At 37.9% G+C, this 24,520-nt stretch overlaps 2 protein-coding genes across 2 annotated transcripts in view; both read left to right on the forward strand.

Moving 5' to 3' along the window:
* Positions 1 to 1,426: 1,426 nt before the first annotated feature.
* LOC144636340 (uncharacterized) lies at positions 1,427 to 8,680 on the forward strand. The gene is made up of 8 exons (XM_078495528.1): positions 1,427 to 1,551; positions 3,069 to 3,328; positions 4,872 to 4,986; positions 5,809 to 5,931; positions 6,274 to 6,396; positions 6,579 to 6,612; positions 7,280 to 7,412; positions 7,681 to 8,680. The coding sequence occupies exons 1-8, from the start codon at positions 1,479 to 1,481 to the stop codon at positions 8,200 to 8,202; spliced, it is 1,383 nt and encodes a 460-aa protein (XP_078351654.1). The 5' UTR covers positions 1,427 to 1,478; the 3' UTR covers positions 8,203 to 8,680.
* Positions 8,681 to 11,861: 3,181 nt separating this feature from the next.
* Positions 11,862 to 24,520, forward strand: part of LOC144636321 (uncharacterized) — a 34,787-nt gene continuing 22,128 nt past the window's right edge. Inside the window, exons 1-5 of the mRNA XM_078495502.1 lie at positions 11,862 to 11,944; positions 15,294 to 15,553; positions 21,515 to 21,629; positions 22,218 to 22,340; positions 23,068 to 23,190. Coding sequence (XP_078351628.1) covers positions 11,869 to 11,944; positions 15,294 to 15,553; positions 21,515 to 21,629; positions 22,218 to 22,340; positions 23,068 to 23,190 — 697 coding nt within the window. The 5' untranslated portion in view covers positions 11,862 to 11,868. The remainder of the gene's footprint in view (positions 11,945 to 15,293; positions 15,554 to 21,514; positions 21,630 to 22,217; positions 22,341 to 23,067; positions 23,191 to 24,520) is intronic.

Genomic DNA, 24,520 nt, shown 5'->3' on the forward strand with positions numbered 1-24,520 from the left:
ATCTCTCTTTCTTTATATTAAGCTTCTGAAAATGACGGACGTACAAAGGTAGGAGGGAAGTAAAAAATTTCTCCCGAGCGTTTTTTGAGCCACCTTTAATTTTAAACCTTAAATCCACTTAAAGAAAAGACATCAAAGTATAAGGGCTGGAAAGTACTGGAAACCGATGTAAGCCTCCTTAAGCTGAATTCGTCGTTTTTTTTTTCAGTCACAGCTGTAAGTCAAGTCACTGAGTTGCGTCCCGTTACGTCAGCACATATGCTAGAGATTTGCTGAATTTCGCTGAAATGACTCAGCCTATTAATTCTGCTGTATAAATAATATTTTATGCGATATTCTTCGTCAGAAATGTTTTAGGCCCGGGCCAAATGTCGAACTTCACATGAGTCGAACCTTGCCTTGCCAATGAGCAAATCCTATTGTTTAGGTCATTTGCATTAATGTGAAGTTCGACGTTTGGCCCGAGCCGGGCCTTATTTGTTTGAATGGAAGTGAAAAAGTGTCATAGTGAAAAAAGACGACGAAAGAATAAAAACATCCCTGATATTTATTGCTTGCGACATCTGGTTTACCTCTTTTATTTTATCTGGCCTCGATTTGATACATAAAGAATAGAAATGACGTTAGTTGTACGCGTCAACCGATTTTTCGCGCCATCGATTGAAAAACTTTAAGCTATCATTTCCTTGTTTTTTTCTTATTAAACGAGAAGCAATTTTGTTTTAAATTGACAATAAAAAGCTGCGGTAAAATGCTTCTTTAAAATATATTGAGAAAAACTTAGTTAAAAAAACGACAACGTTGTGACGTTAAGCATTATTAAATGAAAGTTGATAAAAAGTATAAATACTAAGTAGAAACAATACATCAATTGTACAAGCAAGGAATAAAAATGTTTGAATGATCTGTCAAACAAAGAGTTTCGCACGGATGGAGATTTTCTTGCAATTTTATTTGGAAGTAACTTCATTAAAAGGATGATACCTTGTATGTCTTTAGAATCGTATAAACTTAGTTGAAAGAACCCTCGCATAAACTTGAATTGCGTGCCTCGTTGTGGGGGAGATTGTGACGTGGTTGTGGGACGCCACAAACTTACTGAATCCACTGAAAACTAAGAAACGACAGGATATATTTAACGAGTGCCTTTACACGCATAATGTATTCATACTCACTGCATTTATTAAGCGTTCCTTGATTGTGGGTGTGAAGGTTTGTTTGATCAAACTGAAATAACATATTAACATAAAAATCACATTGACAATAACCCGATATATTTTTCTGTTCAAAGGAATAGCGATGAAACTGTTATCAAACAACATGAAACAATATGAGTGAGTGTTGAGCTGCGCCAGACGAACGCTTATTGGTTAGAACTGGCGCTAAAAAAAATAAGTTAGTTTTATTTATACGTGCTGAAGAAATTTCCAGCAATCAATTTGTTAAACAGTGGCGATGTGATTTGTGTATCGAAGAAGATGATTTCTTCTTTCATAAGTGGTATTTTTTTCTCCCTGTTTTTCCTGGTACCCGATGTCAACTGTTCTGGAGGTTAGTGCCTCGTCTGATTACTCTTCTTTTAAAATGCTTCCTAACTTAACTATAAAGAACGGCATTAGCATCTTAGGCCTTAATTATCCATAACGGGGGTGTTTTGATCTCGAAGCTTATCATTCAAATCGATAAGTAGACGAATAACGCCAGATAACAGCAATAAACTCTTCATTTTAGATAGGTCTTATGACACTATGAATTCGTTTTTTTAACTGTTATTATTCCTGTACGTATATCGGATTTCAGATCTGAAACGAAGTTCAACGAAGTTGAATAATTTATAGTGATAGCTAAGCATTCAGACGCTTTAATTTTAACCGTTTTATCCGATCGGAATGGGGTAAAATTATTTTCAACAAATGATTGGGCTTGACTTGCATTACTTGAAGTTTGTTCAAATTCACATCGTGTTTTTGCCGGAATGCTAAAAGTTGGAAGTATGAGAGTTTTTAAAAACAGGTGTTTTGTAATCTGAGTAAGCGTGTTTGTTTCCTTTGGAAGAGTCTACCTGCTGCCATCCACGCCGTTCGTGATTTTGGCAATGGCAAATTTTATGATTATTGTGGCCAATCTGTAAAGTAGGTGAAACCTAAACCAAAATATTAATATACATCTGATAATGCAGTCAAGATGTGACGGTGACATTCTTTGTTGTACGAGTCCAAACGTATTGATAAATCATTTCACGAATTTTGAACTCCAGCGGAGACTGCGTTAATCATTGCTTGGATTGTTACTACTGGCTGCTGTGTACAGAGCTGCATGACATGCAGTATTATTATTCGAGACAATCTAACTCCCGAGTTAGGATTTCGAGTTGGTTTCAAGTTAGGATTTCAAGCTGGATTTTCGAGTTGGATTTTCCAGTTAAGATTTCGAGTTGGATTTTAAAGTTAGCTAGGACTCGAGTTGGATTGTCAAGTTAGGATGTTCGAGTCAGGACTTTTTTGGCGAAGCAAATCCCATTACCGTAAACAGGCTAACCGAAGTACATAGAAGGCTAACCAAAGTGCATAGTAGGCTAACCGGAGTGTTTAGTACGGTAAGTGGCGGAAATCTTGACGTTTTGCTTTTTTCGGTGATTTTGTTTCATCCTGACTCAAAAATCCTAACTCGAAATCCTAACTCGAAATCCAACTCAAAATCCTAACTCGGTAAATAGGCAACCTCTTATTATTCACATTGTAGCCCATTTCGCCCCTGAAAGGGAATCAAAATAAATTGCGGCATATTGTAAAGCAGTCTAATAAGGTTACTGTCAATGGCTACGGGGTAGCTTTGTTTAAAAAACGTCAACATCATTTTGTTAAGAAACCTCGATTGTTGTTTCCCACGAATGTCTGAAATAGCGGGTTCCGCACAAATAGTGTTTTGCAAAATTATTTTGCGCCGATAGTATGTGTAAAAAAATAATTCATAAACTCTATCACGCTCTCGGGAATCTTTTAGATGTGTCTGATTCAACCCATTAAAGGTCATAAATAATACGTTATCGATGACATTTTTTTTTTTAGACCAATGTCGTCACTTGGCGTTTAGAGCCGAACAAGCATTTGAGGGAAAGCGTCTCATAAACCACGTGATACGGACTCATGACGTCATGATGGCGGACTTCTGTGGTGCGTTGTGTTACATGGAACATAACTGCGCCAGCTATAATTTGATGAGGAGAAGTGAAGCCGAGGGACACAAATGCGAATTAAATAATTCTACACATGAAGCACACGAAAACGACCTTGAGGAGGACCCAAGTTTTGTTTACCGTGGAACTAAGGTAAAAACGAATAAAATTCACAATTTCATTTCTAATACATAAGGCTTATTTTTGAAAGAAAGAAACTTTCTGTAAGGCGTCCAAATTAACTGATTTTACACTGTGGCACATTTGCTGAAAATGAATACCGTTGCTTCCATGAGAATTTGAGATAGCGGTTCAGGAGATTCTATACCAACCAGCTTGACAAGAAGGTAGAAAATGGACAGGACTGATTAAAGTTGAAATAATTTAAAACAAGACATAATCACCTGCAATGCCCTCTGTTTCATTTTCCTTTCATTTTACACAAAAATGAAGAATTAACGGTGATTTCGAGTCGTTGAAAATTAAATATCACCCCACTTCTTTCCATTGAATAATTTAGAAAATTTCCATCCCTCCCTTTTCCGGTGCATTACTTTACACTCTGCCCCCTTCTCGTCTTAACCTCCTCCCCCTTCCTCCCCACACACACACACCCAATAGTTATTGCACAGTCCCTATTCGTGATCAGGAACTTGCTGCAGTTGGGCTTTGACTAAAACTGAGCCGAGGATCCAGTCTTATGATATCCAGGTGCCAAGAGGCGTGATAAGATGGCGTGTGATGCAAAGGATACTCTTGCTTAGTGCATGGCAGAATAAATGGCAAAGTAACCGGATACCAATTTGGAAGCTATTAATAGCTGACCTGAGGGATACTGCACATAATATAGGCAGTTGAAAGACAGGGTAATGGAATAAAAACAGGAATGAATGGATATCATATTGTTCTCAACACGGAGAAAGCAGATGAAAGAGTGAATGGTACAGTCAGCATAAGCCGGCTATTTCAGAGAACGACTGAGCCGTCTTCAAAACAGAGAAAGCTACATAGAATCGCTCCTATTAGAGAACTCCTCAGAAGAAAAGGGAGAAAGCATTTCAGAGCTTAAGAATAATAAAGTCCCTGAGATAAACGGTATCCTATCGGAAATGATAGAACTGGCTTAAGCATGTAGATTAAATCAATTTTGTATCAACTGTTACTTTGGATCTTTAAAAGCGAAGGGTGTTCCAGAGTACTTGACTAAGAGTTTTGGTTTCCATTATTTCTGAAAGGCGACCGGTTCATATATGCAAAAATCACCGTGGTGTTTCCATTTTGAATGTTTCTGGTAAGAAATTTGGCAGATCATATAGGACAGAATGCATGAAGGTAAAAAGAAAGAGCTCCGTGAAAATAAGGGGGCTTTAGGAGTGGGTGTGGATAACATTTTCTTCCTTCGGATGCTGCTTGAGAAATCTCAAGCCAAAAGAACGTATGCGTGGTAAGCTACCTATTTGGTATATTATCTTAGACTATTATAGGCATGGGAATGTGGGAATGTCGACGAAGACATTTTTTACCAGATGAGGTTATGGCGAAAATTTCAAGAAAGATAAATATTTGTTAAGACAAAAAGTTTTTTCGTTTTAAATATTTAAAGTAATTCTGCACAGAAAAGTAAATTATAAATTTTAATTTTCATACACTCAAACCGTGTCTTGTATTCTGTTTTTTTTTTTCTCTCTTCTTTTAGAGCACTTGTGTTAGTAACCCTTGCGAGAACAACTCAACCTGTCAAACCGGTTTTACAGACAAAGGATATCGCTGTTTGTGTACAGCTGGATTCCACGGTCACGAATGTCAAAATGGTGAGACCAAAATTTTCAGCTACAGGTGGGCGGGCCGCTTTGTTTGTTTGTTTGTTTGTTTGTTGTTGTTGTTGTTGTTTATTTTTATTGCAAAAACTGCACTCTTGTGCAAAATGGTATGTAATAATTGTGATACAGGACAAAGCATAGGGGATTGTTATGCAATGACCGCTAGACCCCCTTAAAGCGACAGGGGCGCCTCTGAACCTATCACCCGTTTATTTATTTATTTTCAAAAAAATCATCATCCTCCAAGCCGATTCACTGAAAATGGAAAAAAAAAAAAGCAAAAAGCAAAAAAGTTCTGGGCGAGATTTGTTCGAATAAGACAATATTTGATTCAAAAAAAGGGGAAGCCTCTTGCCATGCGGTCCATACTGCCGGAGTTTATTCCGGTTTCGGTTGCATTAAACGGCTAGGAATATTTCTACTCCCCCCTGAATTGGATGCTAGTCCATCGCAGGTTAACCCCCCCCCCCCCCCCCGCCCAAGCATTATGTCGCCGGTACCCATTTATACCCCTGGGTGGAGAGAGGCACTATGAGAGTAAAGTGTCTTGCCTAAGAACACAACACAGTGAACCCGGCCAGGGCTTGAACTCGGACTGCTCGATTCGGAGCCTGGCGCACTAACCATTAGGCCACCACGCCTCCCATTGTTAAAATTAATGGCCAACCTCCTTCCCAGGGCCTTTCCCAGGCAACGGAAACGCCCTGGGAACGAGGTTGATTAATGGGAAGTAAAATACCGTCTGCAAAACTTACATTTGCATTATTGAAGCTGGTTTTGCATTTTCATAATCTTCAATTGTCTTCTTTACAGATGCTGACGAGTGTACAATGTCGACCCATGACTGCAGTGCTAATGCTGTGTGCAACAACACCAAAGGATCTTACAGCTGCATGTGTACACCTGGGTTCTCTGGAGACGGAAGGCAATGCGAAGGTAAATGTACTCTAAGGTCACGCTTATTGCCTCCTCCCTTCCCTACCCCTTTCTACGGGTAATAGGCTGTGCGCATGCGTACAGGTTGTGGCCACACCGTGGAGATGTGTTTTGTTGTTTATTTACCTCAACGCCAACTTCTATTGCGTTAGCTCCTGTTAACACCATTCTACAAATTACGATCGATCTGGTGTCCAGTGCGCTAACGATTATCGTATTGCACTTCCAATGGTTTAACACGAGTAATAAATACAACAGGTACTTATGCACTCGTTTGGTTCTTCGTTTATATATAATTAAGCGGTGAATTGCAATGATTCCCGATAACATTTTTTTATTCAGATATTGACGAGTGTGCCCTGGGAACACACGACTGTAGTGCTAATGCTGTATGCAACAACTCCATCGGATCATACGTATGCAGTTGTATTTCTGGATACTTTGGTGACGGGCTGTTTTGTAAATGTAAGTTATTCTATATCTTCAAAAGAATACATTTTTTCAGGTACTAAAGTAAGCTTTTAAAAAGGAAAAACCGACCGGAAGTAAGACTTTTGCACAGCTCGAAAGTGTGCGCACGTTGGTTCCAATGTAAGACGTTGTAACAAAGCTGATTTTTCTTTTTTGATTTCTCTTTTATGATTCAGCTTCGCCTTGCAAGGAACTTTACGACAAGAATTTGTAAGTGGCGACACGTGCCTAAGTTATTTTACAATGTGATTGAGTATCAAAAATAAGATAAATAGGGTCCGAGCTGAGCAGAAAAACATGAGCAAAAACTGCATGTTTTAACTGTAAATGTGATAACTGCAGTCGTTTGTTTTCCACCACAAAGCAGCAGCGCTTTCCATAAAACGACATGTAACACGGCAAAAAAGTACGTGCGCGGCAGTCATGTTGGAGGAGTAAAGTAATAAAACGATTTTCCTTTGGGAAAAGGTTTCATTTACATGCATTTGTTTTTATATTGTTTACTCCTCTAACATGGCCGCTGCGCACAGACTCTATAAAAGCAAACAAAAAAAAAAAAAAAAAAAAAAAAAAAAAAAAAAACATCCGTGAGAAGATGGAAACAAGTTTCAAAATAGTCAGGTTTTTTTACTATCACAATAATGATCATATTCATTTAAATGTTATCCATTTTATTTTTTTCTATAAAAAGAGGAACAAAAACCAAAGAGAAAGAAAGGCTTCAAGAATTATGTAAAATGATACCACGAGGAAAACTGTCTTTTGTGAGTGACACTCGGTGATAAACTGACAGACAACATAACATAATTTTTACGCTGCGTTAGATGAGGTTTCAGATAACTTTCGTACTCTAAGCTTCTGCATTTTTTTTTTCAAGGGATAATGGTAACAAGGCCTACCTACTGACCCTAGGGTCTGATACGATTCCGGTCTACTGTCACATGACTGCTGACCTTGGTGCATGCGGAGGTGGTGGATGGACGCTGGTCATGAAGATGAACGGTAAACAGGTAATCAATACAAAGTTATGCTTGCTTAGTTTCATTGGCGGATTTAGACCTTTAGGTAAGTAGGGGCCCCGAACATACAGGCTCATGGAGAAAACGGGGCCCGGTCTCGAAAAATAATTTTCTCAGCTCTACACCGAGTTAAATGGCTTTCGCCATTTAACATTTTGGCTTAGCTCAGGAAAACATAACTCTAAGATGTCATTATACCATGAAATAACTAATCTAATTCCCATTTTTATCGCTGACATAAAATGCATTTCTCATTCAGCAAAACTTTCACTATGGTTCAAACCTTTGGAGCAACAAGGAAACGTTCAATGTCGCTGGAGGGGAGACTGGGTTTGACTTTCAAGAGACCAAGTTACCAACCTACTGGAACACATCCTTCTCCAAGATTTGTCTTGGTATGAAGATCAGCCTTGATGATCAGACCGACTTCATTGTCATCGACAAGCAGGCTAACTCTCTGTACTCACTGATTGCTGACGGTCAATACCGCGCCACCTCACTGGGTCGTGACACGTGGAAGACGCTGATTGGTTCTCAGGCCTCCATGCAGCGCAACTGTAACAAGGAAGGTTTCAATGCTAGAATTTCAAGTGGCGGTGCTAGAGCAAGAATCGGTTTGATTGCGAACAACGAAAATGACTGCAGTAGCTGTAATTCCAGGATCGGGTTTGGTACAGGAGGGTCTCCTGATGACTCCAACTCGTGTGGAAACGCGGCTCAATGGTCATCAGATAATGGAGACGTAAACGTAGCTTCAATGGGGTACATTTTTGTCCAGTAAAACTTCGGTCTATGAAAATAACCGTTTGAAGCAATAGTCTCGCTGCACATCTCACCAGTTAGGCCAATAAATTGTACGTGCGAGCACAGTTACTAACTATAATGCTTTGCAACAGGGCTGGAAGTAACTTTCGGTTCTGCTTTTACAGTTAACAGCAGTATAAGATCGGTGCTGAGGAGTCCTGGCAAAGACGAAACATGTTCTGTTGTTGCTAAACGGTCGAGATAGTGTAGTGCGACCACTGCTTTATAATTTCAAGTGGTTTAGTATGAAGTGATTTTACGCACCGTATAGTGTGTTAGCGGTAACGTAAACACTTATTTTATTATTATTTTTTCATGCTTTCAACGTGGACAAAACTAGCTTAGACAAACGCGACTTTAGCGCAATCTCTTAAAACTCACAACTAAAATTATTCAAATTTCGTCATTTCCAGGCCCCTACCCGTTCAATATCATTTCAGATGGTTGCTTCTATACTCATATGGGGGAAGGGGCGTGAGTCTTGGTGAAAACAAAAAGGGGGGAAGAAAGGAGTCGTTGGCAAGAAAGGTGCGTACCATTTACAACGATAAATATGTGGGGGAAAACGGCGTGTCGCAACATTTTTTTTCTCTTTAGAGAATAACCAATTAAAATGAAATAACTCAAATTGACATTATTCGACGCTAATGATCAGTTGTTTAAGGGCAGTTCAGAAAATAAGTTATATGCTAGCATTATTCGATATTATAACATAGCTAATTTTTTCGTCTTAGCTTTTGAAAAAGCTTTTTCTCATCAGAGTTTAGAATATGCCTATTTTATAAGCGCGATCTGATATGTGAAATTATAGAAGACTAGTACTCTGATCATTATGTTGCGAATGGCTTTGAATTCCACTAAAACGAACTCGCCTCTATTCCACTGTTTTTTTTTTTAGTTGTTGATGTTGTTGTTGCTGCATTCTGTTTTTTGTTGTTGTTGTTTTTGTTGTTGTCGTACATCTTACCTTTTATACAGTATGATTTCATCAGAAACGTTTCATTTGTTTAAGTGAGACAGTGTCAAGTCAAAAAAGGTGACGGAAGAAGTCAGTGAAATTTATTTCTCGTGACATCCGCGTTACTGGGCAAAAAAAATTAGCGAGCTTCCATTTGGTACATTAAAAATGATTGTTAAAGTGTCAACTGATTTTTCGCGCGCTAGAATAAAAAAAAAATGCAACTTCATAAAAGATATAAATTGTTCATTTATTTTTTTCTGAATGCAGCGAAGAGTAACGAAACAAAAGAAAAATGAGTTCTTAAATTCCCAAGCACAGGTGCATTTGTCGGAAGTGTGTTAAAAGCGCTGGAACGAGATTATGAGAAGAAATTGTGGGATGTAAAGTAACAACTTGTTAGTAATAATATAAAAGCAAATTTAGAAAAATACGTAACAATTTTTTACAAATAAGTCTCGGCGTGACTTATGCCATCTTCAGTTTATTGAGAAAAATGCGTAAAACACTACATATATAGAGGTAGCTTACACAGACAAAAATTGAAATGACGATCACACGCTAAAGTAATCATGATATTACAAAAAAAAAAATTGATAGACTCAATCGTTACATCGTTACACCTAGTTTTCTCTTCGATACAAATACCGTTTCAAATTTGGGTCAAACAGGCTAAGACAAGTAGTGTGTTAAAATATTAAATTTGGGTGTTTTAAAAGTATAAACACACTTAAGAGTAAACAAGCTTCATTGTGGATTTGACTTCATAACAAACAGTTTAATTCTGCTCTATTTTTATTTTGACTGAAATGTTAAAAAACTTTCCTTCGCAACTGTCTCAGTTTTATTTACCAAACAATTAGTTCGTACGATTCAGAAGTACTACTATTGTACAGTTTGCTTAATTTATTTAACTATTTATAATTATTTGCCACTTTATTTCGGACGGATCAGAAGTAAACACTTGCTGTTATTTAAACAGTGTAAAGTTGTTTGTTTCAGTTTCTTAGGTTTGTTTATATTTATTTTTTTCTGTTTTCGGTTTTTATTGATTATTTTATTTGATAATTCATTTACTAATTCATAATTTATTTAGCTTTGTTTTGATATTAGTTTGCTAAGACTTATGTCCTGTTATCCAACGCCGTAAACAGGCTAACTGGAGTGCATAGCAGGCTGACCGGAGTGCACGTTTCACTCGGGTAAGCCTACATCACACTCAGGTTAGCCTTTTTACGGTTAGCTTTCAATAACGGTAAAGGTAACACAATATATTCTCTTAGTCTGCACTCTGCAATCGGCATTCTGCATTCTGCAATCGACATTTTGGAAATGTCAGACACCGTCAAGTATATATTGAAGAAATAAAGTGAACTTTTTAAATGTTTTAGTGTTGTTTCATAGCCCATTCTAACAAAATATAGCGACAATAATAAGTAAATCTGATGGATGAATACCTTTTAAATCGTTAAGTTGCCTTGTTTGTCTGTATTTAAATTGCCACGATTGTTCACCGTCTAGGGGAGTGGAGCTGGTCAAAAAGAGAGACGGGGGAGAGGGGGGCACTTATTGAAAATTGAACTTCCAGATGAGGGGTTGGGTTGTTAGGGAGGATGGCTTTATAAAGCGTGTAAGGGAAGTTGTACAGGCTAAATGATAGCTGGACTTTAGTTAAAATATGAGACACAAGATAGCTGGTCATGCTAATTTACGTGAATTCTAGTATTGATCTATCTGGAAATTTTAGTCGCATATATAGAAAAAGCTTCACCTTTGCGCGCTAGTTACTCGAAGAAATTTGCGCAGAGCGGTATTTTGCTTCCAAAATTCAACTGTTTTAGAAGACTCTTCATAATAGAAAGAAAATCATGATTTCAATTTTTATCCCCTAAGTTTCCAGTACCACGCAATTGAAAAGATTAACAAAAGATTGTTTTGCAACGGCAGGTCTGTTGCTTTGTTGTGGGAGAGGATTGGTGACGTCACGAAGCATTGCTTTAAATTTAAACTAAGTAATGACGTAGATTTCTCCACGAGTTGACTCTGGTTATTTTATGCCTAACGAAGTACATACTTATCAAATTTATGTTTCATATATTTTTGCTGAAAGGTGCAAGTATTACAATTTTAGTTGAGTGGCATAAACAAAATGATGACATTTTCAAAACAATGGCAGTAAAAAAGGTAAAGTCTGTGTCCGAGCCATGAGGCTCATACAGCCGGAGCTTATCCCGGTTTAATTTCCGTAGCATTAAGCGACTAGGAGTATTGCTACTCCCCCCTGGACGGGATGCTAGTCCATCGCAGGGTTACCCCCCAGCAGTAAATTCGCCGGTACCCATTTGTACACCTGGGTGGAGAGAGGCACTGTGTGAGTTAAGTGTCTTGCCAAAGAACACAACGCAGCGCCCCGGCCAGGCCTCGAACCCGGGCCGTTCGACTCGGAGGCGAGCGCGCTAACCATTAGGCCACCGCGCCTCCCACAGTAGGTGTTGTTAATTGAAAACAAACAATACTCGCCAGTGAATGGTGGGCTGAATGAGGCGCCGAGCGCCTACTGGTCACAACTGACGTTAAAGAAATTACTCCGTTAATAATTAAATGAAAAAAAAATCCAATTTAGCTCACGGGGCAAACGTTTAACTCGGCTTTTCATTCAATCGTAACATTGGTATATTGGCGAGCATGTATTCCATTTTGATCCGCGGTGTTCAGTTCTACCTTTTATGTTTTCTGATACCAAAGGCTAGGTGTTTTGAAGGTGAGTTTCTTCTCTTAATATAGTTCTGTCTGTGATATTTTGCTTTCCTTCATAATGGCTTAGTTTTAAAGAACCAAATTTAGTTTGCATTTTACTTTTTTTAGATCATTATCAGACCCTTGCCAGAGTAAATCATATTTGTGTTGTTGTTGTTGTTGTTGTTTTTTTGTAACTCACAACCCACAAAAATCATAGTAATAAAACAAATTATTTTTGTATGAAACTTAAACAGAATCAAGCAAAGTTGCCTGAAGTGGCATTGAGGCATTTAGAAACATTCACATTCACCATATCCATGCGTTCTTTTGTTAACCAGAGAAAACTTAATTTCGAAGCGCTGTATTTCTTACCGAAAATCAAATGGCGAAGTTGTTTTCGCTAGAGTATTCTTTCATACAACCGGCTGGAAAAGGCTTTGGCTAATGAATTGTCCAATTTAAATTCCAAGAATACAGCCATCTACACCTTTTCATCTAAATGACGCTTGTACATCAAAGAAATAAGGAAATTATTTTATAACCTGAAGCATTGACATTGAGGCATTTAGAAACATTCACATTCACCATATCTATGCGTTCTTTTGTTAACCAGAGAAAACTTAATTTCGAAGCGCTGTATTTCTTACCGAAAATCAAATGGCAACGTTGTTTTTGCTAAAAAGGCTTTGGCTAATGAATGTTCCAATTCAAATTCCAAGAATACAGCCATCTACACCTTTTCTTCTTAATGACGCTTGTACATCAAAGAAATAAGAAAATTATTTTAGAACCTGAAGGCTACAGAAAAGAACTTATTAGTTTTAAAGCCATTGTGTTTGTGCAAAAAAATCGTGATGTTTGCCTTTAATGCGACGTTCACTAACAGCAGCTGTCACCCCTGTAGTATGGGATCTTGGCACATTTATGGTTCACATTTGCAAGATTTTCTGACAGATCAAGGGACTAAACGAAACAGAAATGAACGTGAAAAGACTACCGTTCCTATACCAAATTTCGTTGCAGTGTCTGCCTCTACGATGTTATTCCTGCTAACAGGTGAAGGTAGTCTTGATTGATGTGTTGACCTAATGGTTTTGAAAACAATTTCACGACTCCGCTGTGAGCTGAAGCGAGTTCTTCCTTGAAAAGTTGAGCATCTTTTACGGCCGCCTTTTATCATTTTAATACTGGTTGGCTTTGATTTAGCCAAAGTTACGATAAACAGAGCGGAACAGCCACTATTGTTGTTCACTAGCAAGCCAATTTCAACACATAAACGACGTAAATTAACTATTTCTTGGAGGACGGTGGGCTAAGGCGTGAGGGAAGAAAAGTAAATACCTGGCTGCGTTTTATTTCTTCGCTTTCGCTGTCAAAAATGTAGAAAGTCAAAATGAACGTGAAAATTATTGTTTTAGTTTGAATCACGGGTAAATATTGATCCAGTTCATTAACCATAACTAGTACCTGCTGTTTTGTTTACTAGCCGTGAGTTCGCAACTGTAAATAAGTGTTAAACTGTAAATACAACCTGCACGAAGCTGTGTAATAATCATGTGAGTTTTTGGAAGTGACTAATGTTTCAGACCTAGCCTAGGATCAACCTTAACCAGTATAACTTATGAACGTTTGTTTTGTGTTTTCAAAAATATTGTTTACCTTATTATATTTTTTTCGCGTGACTAGCTTCCTCTTAAATAGAGCTGCACTGTAAAATATTCTTTGGCTACGTTATTGGACTAAACGCCACCTGTTGGAGCCAACGAGAGCTAAATAACTGCGTATTCTCTGTTGCCACGGAAGAATGTTTTGCTATAACAGATCCCGGCCCCCAGGAGTCTGACAAACTCCGTCGCTACAAGCGTGGTTCCCCCCTCTGAATTGTTGATAAGAAAGAGAAAAACACCAACAGCGAAATATGTATTGCCACAAAGGGTCGTAACTGCAAACATTTAATTAATTTGAACCTGGTAAAATTATTGTTTTCATTGGCAGTCGGTGTCTTTTGTTTAAATAACAAAATATCTAACTTTATTAGCCCCCGAAAGTTTTCGTTTACCTTCGGCAAAGCAGGAAATTTGGCACCAAATTTAACACCATAAAAACAACATAGTGACAGATTAGTTGATTATTCAGCCGGCACAAACTTAATAATCTGATGTCTTGAACGAAGCCCAAGCAAGTTTAATTTACACGTGGCGGGAGGTTCAAAAAGGAACATTGTATCTTCCAGTCATTGTTTGCTTGGTTTGAATTTGTTTTGGCCCTAATTAAGATACAGTATTTAAGTTCAGTTGATATTTTTAACAACGTCCCAGCTGCAAAGAAGAAAACCGATTGCCTTTTTTCACATGTAAAAAACTAAAGCCGTGGAATTTCTTTTTTATTGTTTTCCTTGCAAACAATATGCCCTATGCTCGTTTATTCACTCTAAAATACTGTTAGCCTTAAGGTCACATATGACGTTTTATTACGTAATAATAAAAACAAAGCTTTTGTTGTACCAAGAATTACTGTCAACATCATCCCGTGGGAATTTGGTGAACATGGCATCAACGGTTTTAAAGTTAAGGGAGGGGAGGGAGTAGCTTCCGAAGCACCTCGCTAACTATTCTCGCATAAAAATACCCGGTATCATACGTCTGATTGTTAATTATAAAATAGCTGAGATTCACGCGCAGATAAATAAATTCAGGTTTTGTTTTTTTACCAGCAGACGACCAACTGTATCGAGCTATGTAAGCTAGTAGAGAAAATTATACGCTTATGGTGGCTTTACATTTTCATTTAGTTTTTCTTTTGCTGTTTGAAAGAACCTTCGCCGAGCTGGTGCTCAGATTTTCTCTGCACCATCTCAGGAGCGAGATCACGTGGCTTAATTGTCATCACGATTTTGTGCTACTTGGAAAAGCAGTAAAGGTGTTGGTATTAATTGGAAATCCCCTTAGAGTTGGTTGGCCTTGCTGAAACGCACCGTACTAGTCATGAAAATTGTTAAAAAAGTGGTGTGGCTTCGGACGGATAGGTCAGTAGTGGCCTAAAACATGGAAAGTCGGGCCGACGTTTTTAAGTTTGACGGTGTAACTTGGAAGAAAAGCACTTAAAAAGCCATTGTTTACATTTATTCACCCCTTGGGGAACGGTTTTATTTCTTTCTATTGTTGTTCAAAGGATATGTTGTTGATCACTGAGTGCACTCTCGTAATTCTATCATAGTTTACACAAAACCTTAGAAGATAGAGGCCGCCCATTTAAGTAAAATGTAAAAACATTGGAAATAAGTTTTTATTCTTTAAATATTTATTAATAATTATCTTAATTACGTTGAAACCTGCAAAATACAACCCATGTCAATAATAACTCTTTTATAGACCAATGCCGTCAATTGGAGTTCAAAGCCGAACATGCATTTGAGGGCAAACGTCTCATAAACCACGTGATACGGGTTCTTGACGTTATGATGGCGGACTTCTGTGATGCGCTGTGTTACATGGAGCATAACTGCGCCAGTTTTAATGTAATGTTGAAAAGTGACAGTCAGGGAAACAAATGTGAATTAAATAATTCTACTCATGAAGGATACGAAAACGACCTGGAGGAAAATCCAAATTATGTTTATCGTGGAACTAAGGTAAGAATTAAAAAGGCAAAACTCTTTTTCTAATTAAGAGATGTGATCAGTTCTGAACAAACTTCCAAATCCTTTGTCCCTTTACACCGTTTTGATTTTTTACACTATTATAAGTTTGTTAAGAAGATAAAGTGATTTCCTTAAGAAAAATTCAGTTTAAAGAGCTATTATTTGATTGAGTCAAGCAAAGTGGGAAATGAAAATTGTGGACCCCCACTCAAACTTTGCATGCAGTTAGATATTGAGGGGGGATGTACAAAAATGGCTTTCTTTAAGGTTGCAACCTTTTTGTTGTCATGGCAACAGCCATCGTTTGTTGGTGTCTCCAAACCTAAATTTTTCACTCAGCACATGCTCTGAAATGTGAAAAATGTAAACAGCTGTTTCTCAAGTCCATTAAAAAACTGCTACTCAAAACTTGGACCAAATATAACGTCATCATTCTAGTTTATATTGATGTATAGGACGTTTTTTTACATTACGTTCACAACGACTTATCAGTCAATTAACTAAGTGCGTTTTCGGCCATTTTGGTTGATGGGTAAAACATACCAGACGTTTCTTTGAATTTCTCCAAAAGTACACTAGTTCCAGACCAGAAACTGCGCGGTCGGTTCACACAGATATCCTAGTTGCTAAAACTGTAAAGATCTCTGCGGGGCGGGCTCTTTTATATTTTAGGGAATTTAATGAACGAACCTCAAAAATCAAGTTTTGCATATTTTGGCGAAATTATTATTTTGTCTGCTCACCAACAAAAGCACTTGCCACAGTGAAACTGCCCTCAGTCGCAAAGAATCTTATCTGTTGAGTCATTTTCTAATCAAAACAATCATATTTACCCTTTGTTTTGTTAGCAATATCGATCAAAATAAAGCTTATCACACAAGAATTTCTCCAGTTCACCATTGCCATAATGGCGTCGCTTCGTTCATCGAGCATTCATATTCAACACAAAGTCAAGTGCCTGTACCTTTTTTTCTGAGGATCATGTTGCTGTATATACACCTTCTGGGACTGTTGTCTGGCTAATTTCAGCACATCTGCACAAGTAATATCGAGCATAGCATCTTCAACTTCACTGAGAGGACTTGAGTCAGCAAGCCACGACAAGGGACGTTTAGTTCTCATCTTGGATTAACACAATTTACGTTGTATTACTCCAGACGATAGCACCACTCGCTCTTTAAAAAGATAAACTGTCTTGATGTACTAGTTAAGCGAAGAATCGTAATTTCTTGAGGTATTTTGTCCATTTTGACTTCGATCGTGCAAAACCAGAGAGTATTATTGGTCAGCGGTTTTGCCTAAAATGATATAATCCTTTATGATGTGCAAATTATTGTGTCCTTAGTCGTTTTCCTTTCCTTGCTTTACTGCCTGTACTGAATTCTTTTGATGTTTAGTATATTTATAGCAAGATTGGCAACGCAAACTATCTAAGTCTACGTCTTAGGCCCGGTTCAGACGCCGATCTTTTCATGAGCCGAACCTAATTCCTTGAATTAAGTACATGAAAAGATCGGCGTCTGAATCAAATTAGAACGGCTATTTCAATTTGGAACGGGTCACCCGTTCTTCCCGTCTGGCTTGGCCGAGAATTTCGCCTGTGGAACGCCTTTGGAACGGCTTTGATTCAGACGCCGTACTTTTCATGTGCCGATCCTAATTCATAAATTATTATAATGTATTTTGACTGGTTTTATTGGAACTGTATTAGGAACGGCCTCGGAACGGCCAAAAAGTACGGCGTCTAAATCAAGAGGCGTACTTTTGTCAATTTGGGTCGGTCCAAATTCGAATTGAGTTCGGCTCATGAAAAGTTCGGCGTCTGAACCGGGCCTTAGTCTTTTGACTGCGTGCTGCATTTATACAGAGACCCCACATATGGGGGGGGGGGGGGGGGGGGGGAAGGGGGGTGGGTGGCGATTTCACTATCGTTGTTTCAAGAATGAATCACTTTTATCAACTGAACTAGAAAATAAACCGTATCGCCTTACAAGCTAAGCCCATTTTGTTCAGATCAAAACAGACCAATTAAAACAGGCATTTTCGGGAGTCTGTCTGCAGAAGCCTAACATAACTTGATTGCAATTCCAAAAAAATTAAGTCAATAATTGTTGTTCGAATCTACTTGTTCTTTATATAGAACGAGTTTTTTTTTGGTAATCCATGTTGCTAAACTACTGTTACTATTATCCTACACAAACTCATTCAAGTACGGCGTCCAAAACGAAATGTTTTAAATGATTTTTCGTTTCTTCCCTCCCTTTCCCTTGTGCGGTGACAGACAATTCCTTTTTTCTTTCACGTGCAGGACGCGTCGTCAAATCAATTAGGTGATCGTTAGGTTATTTCTGTAAAATAATCAGGTTTCATTTTACTCCTTGCAAATAATAAGGGGAACTTGGCAAGTTCTTTGTCTTCCTGTTCTCTCAACATATCGTTTTGATGCAACCTACAATACCCTTTTTCTTTTAAGTTTCTCCGATGTTTCCCGCGTTGAAACAAGACGCTAGAGTGTGAGTGAGTGCCGTCGGGATAAGCTGGAAATGTGCTTGTCAAGTTCCTTCAGCTCCTTGCGAACCATAAAACCAGCACAAAGAAAAACGATCCATCTGGGCACTCCATCGTTATCAAATAACAAATATCAAACAAATATTTTTTTGTGGGAAGTTAAGATAATAAGGAAGGAAGGAAGGAAGGAAGGAAGGAAGGAAGGAAGGTATGTAAAAAAATGAAATACAGATACATAACACTCAGAGACTCTGAGTCATTGAACGCATAGTACAATAAGGGCCTCGTTCCTGGGTTGAGTGGGGGGGGGGGGGGGGGGTGGGTTTGGTGAGTAGTCAATTTTCCCATCTTCTATTTAAAATTTCCCTTGTTCTCTAACAGTATTTTGTCCATTTGTGTGATCTCTGTTCCCTAAAATATCAGAGCTAAAGATTTTATAACAGAGCTCCTAGCTTTATTTTGATTTGTTCACTGGTTCCCAATCACAATAGTTCCCCACGGTCCAGTACCGTTAAACGATTGTTGCAGGGAATGAATAAAAAAAAACGAAATTTTGACGGTCCAATGTATTTTTAAAAGTTTTGATTTTAAAGATCATTTAGTTTGAGCCCAAAGAGTAAAATTACCCAGTAATTATATATTTTACGCTCTGCATGCTACTCGAGAATTTATTCATTTTTTAATAAACATCACCAAATGGATAATGTGATTCGTGCTTTACGTGAAACGATCTTGTCGAATTCAGAAAACGTTCATGAAAGATTAAGACTACTCTGAGAAAGTTTGTGTCGACAATCTTGCTAAATATAAATTAAAGCTAAATATGATGAAAAACAAAATCCAGTACGGCCAGTAGAGCAAGTAAAGGAAAACGTCCACCGGAGGACACAATATGTTTTGCAGATTATAAAGGATTGTATCATTTTAGGCAAAACCGCTGACCAATAATACTCTCTGGTTTTGCCCGATCGAAGTCAAAATGGGACAAAATACCTCGAGAAATTGCAATTCTTCGCTAAACTAGTACATCAAGACAGTTTATCTTTTTAAAGAGCGAGTGGTGCTATCGTCTGGAGTAATACAACGTAAATTGTGTTAATCCAAGATGAGAACTAAACGTCCCTTGTCGTGGCTTGCTGACTCAAGTCCTCTCAGTGAAGTTGAAGATGCTATGCTTGATATTACTTGTGCAGATGTGCTGAAATTAGCCAGACAACAGTCCCAGAAGGTGTATATACAGCAACATGATCCTCAGAAAAAAGGTACAGGCACTTGACTTTGTGTTGAATATGAATGCTCGATGAACGAAGCGACGCCATTATGGCAATGGTGAACTGGAGAAATTCTTGTGTAATAAGCTTTATTTTGATCGATATTGCTAACAAAACAAAGGGTAAATATGATTGTTTTGATTAGAAAATGACTCAACAGATAAGATTCTTTGCGACTGAGGGCAGTTTCACTGTGGCAAGTGCTTTTGTTGGTGAGCAGACAAAATAATAATTTCGCCAAAATATGCAAAACTTGATTTTTGAGGTTCGTTCATTAAATTCCCTAAAATATAAAAGAGCCCGCCCCGCAGAGATCTTTACAGTTTTAGCAACTAGGATATCTGTGTAAACTGACCGCGCAGTTTCTGGTCTGGAACTGGTGTACTTTTGGAGAAATTCAAAGAAACGTCTGGTATGTTTTACCCTTTCAACCAAAATGGCCGAAAACGCACTTAGTTAATTGACTGATTAGTCGTTGTGAACGTAATGTAAAAAAGCGTCCTATACATCAATATAAACTAGAATGATGACGTTATATTTGGTCCAAGTTTTAAGTAGCAGTTTTTTAATGGACTTGAGAAACAGCTGTTTACATTTTTCACATTTCAGAGCATGTGCTGAGTGAAAAATTAGGTTTGGAGACACCAACAAACGATGGCTGTTGCCATGACAACAAAAAGGTTGCAACCTTAAGAAGGCCATTTTTGTACATCCCCCCTTAATATCTAACTGCATGCAAAGTTTGAGTGGGGGTCCAAAATTTTCATTTCCCACTTTGCTTGACTCAATCAAATAATAGCTCTAAAGTATGTGCAATAGTGTGGAACACTGTTGTTCCGACAACCAACTGGCAACCAAAATGTGATGGTATTAACCTGTTGGTCTTATTAAAAAGGTTTAAATAAGAATATTATTGAGCTCTTCGCAGGACAAAAGAAACAGGCTGCGACCACAAACCGGTCGTATAGTATCGAGAAATAAGGTGGTAGTACAAGCACCCTTTCATCTGGGAGAGGCAGTGGCCCAATGATTAGCGCGTTGGTATCCGGATCGACCGGTCCGGGTTCGAGCCCCGGCCGGGGCCCTGCGTTGTGTTATTGGGCAAGGCAGTTTACTCCCATAGTGCCTCCCTCCACCCAAGGGTGTAAATGGGTACCGGCGCATTTATGCTGTGGGGTAACCCAGCGATGGACCAGCATCATATCCAGGGAGGAGTAGAAATACTCCTATTCACTTACTACTACGTACAGAAACTGGAAAAAGCTACGGCCTAATGGACCACTTGGCTCAACGCAGACTTTAACTTTCCTTTTTTACTTACACAAATTCAAACAGGGTTATTTATTATTAACCCTATTCAGACCGGGGGGGGGGGGGGGCTTTTGAGGCCCGCGCTGACTTTGAACTTTTATAACTTTTTTAAGATTTAACCAAACTCTGCCAAACTTTCTGAGGTTTCCTAAAATTTATCTGGCAACAATTTGGTAGGGTTGGATGATGTGTCATGAACTTTACATCACCATGCCAACGGCATTTTGACAGGCATGTTTTTCCAAATTTGTAATTTTGCATGTTTCTGTTAATAAAAATCAACTTAAATGGAACTATTTTTACATTTTTACGCGTTTAAAGCACATTTTTATTCATTTTGAGTACTTTGCAGTGATTTTGGGTGGTTTTCTGGCATTTTAGAAAAATTTTGAAATCCAAGATGGCTGATCCAAGATAGCGGCTGTTTTGACATCATGATGTAATTGTCACGTGATGTGACGTCGCCATCCCACGTGACGTATACCAAAAGAAAGATTTTCAGACATACAATACATCCTATAAGTTTCATGGTGATTGCTTAAATATTCTGGAAGTTACATAGGTCGCCATCCCACGTGACGTATACCAAAAGAAAGAGTTTCAGACATACAATACATCCTATAAGTTTCATGGTGATTGCTTAAATATTCTGGAAGTTACATAGGGAGGGGGGCTTCCGAAGCCCCCCCCCCCGCCCCGGTCTGAGAAGGTCCAAAAAAGCCCGGTCTGAATAGGGTTAAATGTTGCTTAGTTCAGGATGACAACAACGAGTAACATCATATATGCTCATGTCATGAAGTTTGTTTTAAATTACTGAACATTAACAACGTTCGCAATTTTCTCATTTTCTTTTTTTTCCCAGAGCGCTTGTGTTAGTAACCCTTGCGCGGACAATTCAACCTGTCAAACTGGTTTTACAGACAAAGGATATCGCTGTTTGTGTACAGCTGGATTCGAGGGTCATGAATGTCAAAATGGTAAGAGCGAATGATTCAGCTTCGGTGGCGTGCATTCTTTCTTTACAACCCAAACCTTGACCCAAATTAACAATCACTTGCTATTTAAGTGAATTATAAGTAAATCATGAATATTAGTAATTCTTAATATATCATGAATTGATCTAAAATTATGCATTCATATACACGCGAGTATAATCACGTGGACTGAAATGGGGTAACAAACAGCCTAAGAAAATAAGATGTATTGTAGCCAAAGCAAACCAAAATACAATGATGGAATGTAAAAATCACATACTTATTCTGTAGTTTTTCTAGAGAACACTGTAAAAATATTGATGTCAAAAAGTGTAAATGTGGTTAATTCCTAGGGTTAATATTATCATTCGACTTTTTTTTCCTTCCTTTTCACTGGCCAAGAAACTATCACTTGATCTGCAAATAGCTGCCTACAAAAAATGGTCTGCTCTTGCGCTTTAGCATTTGACAGTAATTTTGCTGCAAGTAATATTCTGCTCATGTGAAGTTGACACTTATATAAAGTAATCGTTTTTGTTAAATGTTTCGTTGCTTAGTTTTCATGCGTATTCAACTTTCTGCTTTTTTTAGATATTAACGAGTGCAATACCTTAAACCACGACTGTAGTGCCGATGCTTTGTGCGATAATACCAAGGGATCATATAACTGCTATTGCAAATCTGGCTATTCCGGAGATGGACGGACGTGCGACGGTGAATCTACTTATAGTTACATCTGTGAGAGTATTGTATTGTTTTCGGTTTGTCGAGGAGCTCATGTTTTTTTTTCTTTTTTTTTTTTAGGGTGGGGGATGGGAGGAGACATGCATTAAACTACAGTGTATAGCAACCAAAAAGGAAACGTCCTTAGTCTGTGTGCTTATAGATGATAGTGCTTTTTCTGCAGTGATTTTAGCGCGGACAATATAACTACAAAAAAAATGATATGTGTAGATGTTTGCGCTCTTGTTTAAGCTTAAAGAAGTTATATTTTAGTCATTTTACTGACAAACAAAATTGCTTTCAAATTAAAGAAATGCTCGAAATCGAAATAATATAGTTATGAGTAGGAAATTACCAAAAAACAAAAAAAAAAAAAGAGAAAATGAACAGTATCACCACCATCATCATGTCATCAACTTATAATTATCATCATCATCATCATCATCATCATCATCATCATCATCATCATCACGCTTTAGTTGATAACTAGGTTGGTGATAGACAGCTAAATAGACAGCTAAAAGGCTGATTTGGACCTACGGTACAAAATAAAACGTACTTAACTATGTATACGACTGAGAACGATTTGAGTGGATTACTTACGACAAACTTTTATGCCAGGAAGCGCTGTCCGTGACCTAATTCCCTTAATTACACTAACATCGCTAGTAAAAATAATTTTTAAACCTGTATGAAGAGATAAATTTATATCTTCCAGATTTTGACGAGTGTGCATTAGAAACACACGACTGCAGTACTGATGCTGTATGTAATAATAACAATGGATCATATATATGCTATTGTAAGCCTGGTTATAATGGAGATGGAAGGATTTGTGAAGGTGAAGCATTTTATATTCCATACTCTATTACTTACTCTAAACTGAGGGGAAAAACGGTTCAAACAGGGATAAACATTATGGGGAAAAGTCGTGTGGTTAAAAAAAGGGGCCTAGGCGGCCGTTTACATATTTTCTTTAACAATTTAACACTGATAATCTTAATCATCTTTCTGTTTACTGTTTTTATGTTATAATTCATGTTGCGAAATAATGGAGTAGTGCTAGAGGCCTAGTAACAAGCCACATGCAAAACAGAGGGTAAATATAGTTTCTCTATCGTTCTATCTAATCTAAGCTGTGTTTTACACGAGGTTGTTCTTGGTTTATATTGTAACGAAACGAAGTTTTGTGCACGAGCGGTTTATGTGCACGAGCTTGTAAAGACAGTTGTATTACGAAGAGTACGCGTAGTGAAGTCGTGTGCTAGGCATAAATAGGACTTACGCTTTCCTGTTGTGGGGTGTTTGTGTGAGTAAGATGTACTCAGAGTACAGTTGTTATTCAAAGTGCTGAAGTAATAAAAGTAATTGTGGACGAAGACGATCGTTACAATATTTAACCTGGTTAAACGTCGTTACACGATCTTTTACCGTTTGTATTCAGATATCGACGAGTGTAATGCATTAACCCATGACTGTAGTGCTGACGCTGTGTGCAATAATACCAAGGGTTCGTACAACTGCTCTTGTAAACCTGGATATTCGGGAGATGGACGGGATTGTGCAGGTGAAAAAAACTCTTTGCAGTAAGAAGGAAAACATTGAACATTGATTAGATAGACAATTGGATTGTTTAGTAAAGGAAATAGAAGAATTGTAAATAAAAAGAAAATGAAATGAAGATAAAAATGAAGGAAAAAATAAAAATTTATAGAAACAAAAGAAAAAGAATGAAAATGGCCTTAGATGGAATTACATGAATTAATCAAATGAAACACTCACCTAGCTAATATTTAGGGTTCAATTGTGAATGCAATGTTGCGCTACGTAGCACTGATATAAGAAGCTTGAAAGTAGAAAATTAACTGTAAGGTGATTTTTAAGTGACGTAAAGAATATCAGGAATTCCCTTCTGTGCGTTTCAACCTTACCACGAATTTCCTCTTTTATTATACAATTTTAGTCTTCTCACTGGCTAAAAGGCTTACACCTAGGTCTGAGAATCAGCGTAACCTAGTGATTGTTCGTTTTACTGCAAGCAGATTAGTTAATAAAATGTAGGTTGTGCATGCAAGGCATGATTTCCAAGAGCAATTTCAATTTTACGTTTGGTGATTGGCATCTTGGACGCAGCGAAGTAAAAACATGGCTCGTCAAATCGCTTCTTCAAT

This window comes from Oculina patagonica, chromosome 13 (genome assembly GCF_052425735.1).
Source record: "Oculina patagonica isolate OP01 chromosome 13, crgOcupat, whole genome shotgun sequence".
In the NCBI taxonomy this organism is placed as follows: domain Eukaryota; kingdom Metazoa; phylum Cnidaria; class Anthozoa; order Scleractinia; family Oculinidae; genus Oculina; species Oculina patagonica.

Bases quoted from the DNA above. Each gene is read 5' to 3' on its own strand.
- LOC144636340 (XM_078495528.1), top strand. From the start codon at position 1,479: ATGATTTCTTCTTTCATAAGTGGTATTTTTTTCTCCCTGTTTTTCCTG. The intron at 1,552-3,068 runs GTTAGTGCCTCG...TTTTTTTTTTAG, and splicing joins CGATGTCAACTGTTCTGGAG to ACCAATGTCGTCACTTGGCG. The intron at 5,932-6,273 runs GTAAATGTACTC...TTTTTTATTCAG, and splicing joins AGACGGAAGGCAATGCGAAG to ATATTGACGAGTGTGCCCTG.